Source organism: Lactuca saligna, chromosome 8 (assembly GCF_052625555.1).
Source record: "Lactuca saligna cultivar CGN05327 chromosome 8, ASM5262555v1, whole genome shotgun sequence".
NCBI lineage: Eukaryota > Viridiplantae > Streptophyta > Magnoliopsida > Asterales > Asteraceae > Lactuca > Lactuca saligna.
The window spans coordinates 181,644,843-181,651,931 of NC_136424.1; the positions used below are offsets into that span (position 1 = coordinate 181,644,843).

Below are 7,089 nucleotides of genomic sequence, written 5' to 3' on the forward strand. Positions count from 1 at the left end.
TTCTTTTAGGTTTCCTTCACCATAGCAACTTGGTAGGATGATTTATTATGAGAGAATAGATATTAAGGAATAATAATATAGCTATTTGATTAATATAAGTCATAGATTAATTAGTATTAATTTGGTGACTTAAGGAGATTAATTAAATAAGAGGGTATAAACTGTCAATTGTTTGATAGTTACACTTTAGACTGTAAATCCTTATTGGATAGAGGATGGATGAATTCTAGGGCTTGGGATAGCCTCAAATTCGTCCAAGGGTTATCCAAAGTAAGGATTAGGATCACTTAAAGTTTAAGTTATCCAATTAGGGTTTAAGCTGTAACCCTTAAGGAGTCTACAAGTATAAATAGACCCTATGGATGAAGGAATTCGACACATCTTCAAAAGTAAGGATACTCTGGTCGAATTCCATCCCCTCTCCTCTCTCTCAAATCATCCTATTTGCTAGTTGGTGTTTGTAAGCCATTAGAGGAGTGACAATTGTGACTCTAGAGCTCCAAGACAACAAGATCAAACAAGAGAATCAAAGGTATGTTTCTAGATCTGTTTTTGTGTGGTTCTTACACCTAATATGTCATTAGAAGCCTTGGATTGAAAGCATGTTTAATAGAGAAACCTAGATCCGAGCATTAGGGTTTGTATGCGCACTTAGGAATGTTCTTATGTACAAAACCCATCAGTTATGTCAGATCTTGAATCTGATTAATGGCTTAGAGTCATGAACATGAGATGTAATTCATGTATGATAATCAAGTATGGCCTTGACTGAACTTTCTCTCTATATCAAGGCTAAAAGGGGTAAATGATTCTTCTAGAAAGTATACACTACATGGATAACTATACACATTTAAAGCAAGACTTGTTATAAAGGATTTTCTCATACTCATGTCACTGACTATGATCCTTATCATACTCATGACATTGACTATGATCAAACATTTTTCACAAGTACCTCGATTAGATCAATAAGGATATTGTTTACTATAAATCCATATTCTTAATATGAGATATAGCAAATAGATTTCAAGAAAGACCTTTTTTCTTAATAAATATATACTAGAAGATATCTATATAGATTAGCGTGGAGGTTTTCTATATCCATGTTATCCTACTTGCCTATTGATGTTGAGGGAAGAAATCTAATTAGGTCCCGTTAAAGTTGATCACTAGAGGAAGACAAGAGTATATTGAAAGTAAAAGGCTCATATCTACCCTTGTTAATGTATTCCCTAGTTGTTAAAATTTTCTCAACCATTTTTAGTCAATTATAAACCCTCTATTGTCATTACAAGTATCTTAAAAAGAAGTTAGTTTGATCCTCATGAATAACAAGTGAAGGTTGTGAGTCTTAAATGAGCCCTTTAATATAAAATAGATAACAGTTGCATAAGAGAGATGGTAATTTTAAATCTCTATGCATCAAATACAGATTACTAGTCAAAAGTGAGGTTCCATTAAGATAACATTAATGCTCTTATTAACAATTTCATGAGATATTATAAATATTAACACCTCATGAATGATATAAATATCATGTGAAGAGTTGTCTATTTGCTATTGTCGAAAAACACAAATCCATGAATGACTTAAGGTAGTCGGAGTGGCTCGGAAATAGGTCATGTGGGTTAGGTGTACCGGCAGTACCAACGGGTGGCTCCTCCGAGCTTTTTGTGGTACCGCTGACAAGCCCTCAGGCGAGTAGGAGAACTTATGATAAATGCTTGTTTCCTTCTTCCCCTCTTTGACCGGTGAAAAAAAAAACTTATATATAAAACTATCACAACTCATTTCATTCTATCTCAATTTCATTTTATTTTCTCTCAGTTCTATTCCAATATTCTTCAATTTCATTCATTTTCTCCAACTTTCCAAGAAAATGAATTTAAACATTCGTAAAATATTGATGGAACATATCATAGACGATTTGTCTTCATGATGAAACTAACAACGCTAATTCATTTGTTGCATTATCTCATTATGCACAACTTTTGTATCAGAATAATGTCAGTTCAAGCATCATTCATATGAGAAATTTAATCCACAGAGATCGTATAAAGGTTGGACAACTACTAATTTGACATTACTTGGTTGAAGATTCAACTTTTGTGAATGATCAATTTCATAGAAGGTCATGTATGAGCAATTGTTTGTTTACGTGTATCCATGGTGAACGGGAAAGTGGTTATCCTTATTTTCAAACATAATATAGAACAAGTGATTTACGAAGTTTCAGTACGCTTCAAAAATAAACATCCGCAGTATGTCAAATAACGTACGTTCACAACCCAGACTCATTAGATGAGTATTTATATATGTCAAAAAGAACATCACGTGGAAGTCTTCCAAACTTCTGTCTTGGTGTTATCAAATTGTATAAGTGTTATCAAAATGTATGAGGATCGATATGTGTCATGTAACATCCACTGACATTCAACTGTTGTATCAAACACACGAAACATGCATGAATTCCCTTAAATGTTTTATAGCATCGATTGCACATATTGGAATTGAATGAATTGTCCAACTGAACTGAAAAGCCAATACATAAGGGCTAACCATGGGTATTCAACAATGATACCAGAAGGGGTGGCCTTACAACTTTATTGTGCATTTTTTTTGTTTTTTTGTTTTTTTTTTTTGTACTAGTGTTTTTAATTTAAAAAATGTTATGTTTTATTTAATTTTTCATTTTCTAATTAAATTAAATTAAAAATAGTGATATGGCAAATAAGTTGGAAATTTTTTTATTTTTATGTGTTTTGAGTTGAAAAAATATGAAAGAAAAAAAATATAAAAAAAATCTATATGAAACTGATGTGACAATGGATTGGAAGAGTTATGTTCCTACCACCTTGATGAAATCTTACAATGTTTATTGTTATTTTCTTAAAATTCTAGAAAAAATTGGTTTTGTTGCGACAATGACCTCAAAATATAATATTTTAGTTAATAAATCTTTTTTTAAACATTAGAAACTGATTATTATAACATCAACTCAAAATCTTTAAAGAATTAATTTAGTACCATACTTCCAAACCGCCGGTATGTGTAATTATGTATTTTATGAAAATGCATATACTTTTAAGTTATTTTAATAGTGAGTGTGACTTGTAAACAAACAAGAACAAGATGATACAAAGTGATTTGATGGATACAACTACGATTCGAGACAAATTCAATTTATAGTTAAAAATCCAATGTATCTATTTAGGGTATGAGCGTATATGGATATGCAATTCTTAACTTATACTATAACGATTCAAAAATCAGGTTTAGTAAATCAATATCATATATTTATCGGTGACTATCAATTTCTTTTAAGTGAATAATTAAGTTTAAAAAAGGTTAAATACCATGGCATGATGGTGATTGAAACACCACTTACTAATTTTTCACATTTTATATGTCTCTTAAAAACTTATTATGTTATCATTTATTACAAATAAATTGATTGAGACAGCCAATAGTATATTTAGTGACAATTATTTTTAAGTGGGCCAACCTTTATTAATATAAGTTTGTGATGGCTCCACGATCAGCCCAGTTTAAATTTGCAATTAAAGCTTGAGCACACGTGTTGGGCTTCAATTTCATTGGCCCACTTTCTCAAGGTCCACTGTAATAAATAATGAAAAGTCTACATTATCTTTGTTAGGCTTCAATTTTAAGGTCCCACTTTCTTTATTCTTATAGTAAACCTAAATAATATTTATTTGGTTTATATTATGAATAAATGTCTTTTTACTTTTTAATACTTTCACAAAAGAGTGGGCCCGGAGATCATATTGAACAGAAAATAGCCCAACTACAACAGTAACAATGCAGCAAAACATTTGCATACAAATCCATAAAAACCCTAAAAAAATAAAAATAAAAATAAAAAAACGAATTCCTACAATTTTCACCATTTTACCAACTAACCAACAACCACCCTTCCCCACCAACGAAAACATTTTCATTTTCCACCCAAAAACCCGGGAAGGGCAAAACCGTCATTTCACTTCACTTCACTTAATAGTAATATACCGATTCGTCCCGTGTTTCGCCCAATAGTTTTTCAAGTCAACCGGAACCGACAAGTCATGGCCTTGTGCCGCCAGCCGACTAAGCAACCTAGTGAACACGGTCCCGCTCATTTTCCGGCCACCCATTCGAGAATGCCGCTTGTTAGGCATCTGAGGGAGCGGATACACCGAAATAGTGGTGGTGCAACACGACGACTGCCACCCACCGCTACCCCACTTGTAGCACTGCCGCCCAACTCCGGTACACGAACAAATCGGAATCGGCATCGTCGATTCATCAAAATTAATTTGATCCATCAATCCAAGTTCTTGCGCGTCCCATTCCGCCTTCGATCCATCCGTTGTCACATTCCGATTCAAATCCTCCCCGACTTTCTTCTGCTTCTTCAACCTCGAACCACCACCGCCGCCGCCAGAACCGCCGTTTCCGCCGGATTTTCTCTCTTTGACCGATTTTGACTTGGCGACGGTGGCTTCGGAGGGGACGATGGTGATCGGGAAGGCTTCGGTGATGTTCGGGTTCTGGTCGTGTCGGTATGAGGACGGCGGAGGGTGGTGGTGGGTGGTGGCGGTGCGTTTGGAGGCTCGTTGGAGGTGGTTGTTCATGGTGGTTTCTTGGAACCGGAGAGCGGCGATTGCGTTATCGCGTTCCCTTATGGCGTCATTGCGATCCGCTATGGCGGCGTCGCGTTGTTGGATGGCCATATCGCGTTCTTCTAACGCGGATTTTTTTTCGGAAAGCGCGCGGTCGCGTTCTTCGATTGCCGTGTCTCGTTCCGACACAATGTGCATGATTTTTCGGTTCATTAGGAGGGCGTTTTGGTCTTTTACTTGGTATTGTTGCGGCATCATGTTCCACTACAAAAAAAAATGAAAATTACATTACTACCTTTCACAATAGCTACCAATATGAGCAATGAACTTCATTTTTCAAAGAAATGTAATGTAATATTTGAAGGGTATTTTGGACATTTACCTGAGGATGAACGCCTTTGTAGTAATCTACCCTATGGCCACCTTTTTCACGATGCCCACCATCATCCATCCTGGGCCCACTTAACAAGAATGAAGATGGATCGATTCAGAAACCACTGTGCTATGAATTTAAAATCTGATTTAACTGATTACCCTCATATTGCCCTGTATCATAGATGAAGTGTAAAACATGTTTAAATTTTAATTCATGTGTTAACTGAAGAGTAGATTTGGCTGTTAAATGTTTTATTTTGCTTTTAATTTGAGATAAGTAACTTTGAAGAGCTTAAACTCAAGTTTCTCATAAAAGTTAGCGAATCCGCATTAATTCATCAAAAGTTCACAAACCCCTTTCTTTTTTCCTATTATGTATTCACATTAAAAATAGACATAAAAGAATGCAGAACTAATTCCGATAGCTTTAAATTTATTGTAATTGAAGTATACATTGAGTTCCAGAACAAGAAATAGCTAATAACCACAAAAACAGACCTAGAAACAATGATCAACTTTTATCGACAACAAGGCATTGATGTTGTTGTAGCACTGTTTTCACACAAAAACTGAAGTGTTGTCTAGATAAACAATGTCTAAAAGTATTTGATAAGATGCAATGTAGTTTTAGATCTAATTCATTCTATGAAGTAAGATCCACGTGAGCAACCTAATGCAAGATTTCACATCCATGATGCTTATAAGTTATAACCTAGAGAACAATGTTAGGTGTCATGTCTTATGCTAAAGCAATCTATCTTACTATAGATTATAGAAAGCAGCTGCTAGTTGATGTGCCTCCTTCCAAGATTCAACAATGATATCAATTTCATCCAACCATGTCCCAATTTGGAAGGATGAATCATCTTGAAACGTTACTGGTTTCCTGTGTGATGGAGATAGAGTAGAAGGATAATAGCCTCAAAAGCTTGTAAGGTTTTTGGTGAATGGTGATCTATCGGCTACATTCACTCTTGAAGAAACCCAAGAACAATATTCAAAATCCAGATAAGAGGGCTAAATTAGGAATGGCGACATGCGCATGGCCTTAAAATACAATAAACGACAACACAAATGCACAAATTACTAAAATCAGAAGTAAATTATCTAGAAACAACAATACTAAAACCACGACACTCCAGTGTAGATCATAAAGCGGTGAAAAAAGGAAATCAGACAATAGATTGATGCAGTTCAAGTGAAAGAAGTACATATGTTCTTCATTTGATTTGTGGAACTTTTAGTCTAGATCAACGATACTGTCCCGCTGGGAATTTCGGTAGATGTTGGAAACTTTTAGGGATTTTCCAGAGATCCAAAAAGTCGCGATTTAAGTTCATGCTACTTCCACTAGAGGAGTCTGTAAACAAAAAAACAAAAGTAAAACTCCGAAATTCGAAGATAGAACTTACGGATATTGAAGAAGAAGAAGATGACGACGATGATGTAGCTATCGAAGGGCCACCGTTAAGGGATATCGCCGCCAGATGAAAAGCCCTACTTTTTGGTTTTGAATCCACACCAGTTTAGAGAGAGAGAGAGAGAGAGAGAGAGAGAGAGAGAGAGACCTTTCTACTCGAAATATTTTAGATTTTGTTTTTAGAACCATGTGTTGTTGTTCATAATCATCACAATCTGATATGGGTGTGCATAGGCCGGAATCAACAAAACCGGATTCGAATTGGGGAAAGGTTAGGTCCTCCAACAAATTATAGACCGTCATCATATCTAAGTTCATTTTATGAGGTTGTTATCTTAGTTGATAGACCCGTAGAAATAAGACTCAAAATATGGTTTGAAGATATGATTTTTGAAATTCGTTTTTAAATTTTATTTTGATACAATATAAATAATTGATTTTTTGATTGTTGGAGAAATCGATAATTGAAAGTAGAATGCTATAATTGAAAAAAAATGAAAGTAAAATGTTATAATCGACATCAAAATGAAAGTTGAGTGTTATAATTGAAAAAATGAAACAAAAATTTTATAATCGATTTAATTTGAAAGTAAAATGTTATAATTAGAAAAGCAATGAAGATAAAGTGTTATAATCAACATTAACATGAAAACTAAATGATATAATAGACAA

At 34.5% G+C, this 7,089-nt stretch overlaps 1 protein-coding gene across 5 annotated transcripts; it reads right to left on the reverse strand.

Annotated features, from left to right (window-relative positions):
- Positions 1–3,758: 3,758 nt before the first annotated feature.
- On the reverse strand, positions 3,759–6,719 carry LOC145009210 (protein BASIC PENTACYSTEINE4-like). Of its 5 annotated transcripts, none has more exons than XM_078967893.1 (5): positions 6,566–6,719; positions 6,209–6,357; positions 5,761–6,044; positions 5,005–5,168; positions 3,759–4,886 (listed from the first exon to the last, which is right to left on the reverse strand). In XM_078967893.1, exons 4-5 carry the CDS (start codon positions 5,071–5,073, stop codon positions 4,011–4,013), a joined length of 945 nt encoding a protein of 314 aa, XP_078824019.1. In that variant the 5' UTR covers positions 5,074–5,168; positions 5,761–6,044; positions 6,209–6,357; positions 6,566–6,719; the 3' UTR covers positions 3,759–4,010. The 5 variants fall into 5 exon arrangements, with proteins under 5 accessions (XP_078824019.1, XP_078824018.1, XP_078824017.1 ...); XM_078967892.1 differs by having other exon boundaries at positions 6,438–6,719; XM_078967891.1 differs by lacking the exon at positions 6,209–6,357 and having other exon boundaries at positions 6,410–6,719.
- Between the last annotated feature and the right edge of the window lie 370 nt (positions 6,720–7,089).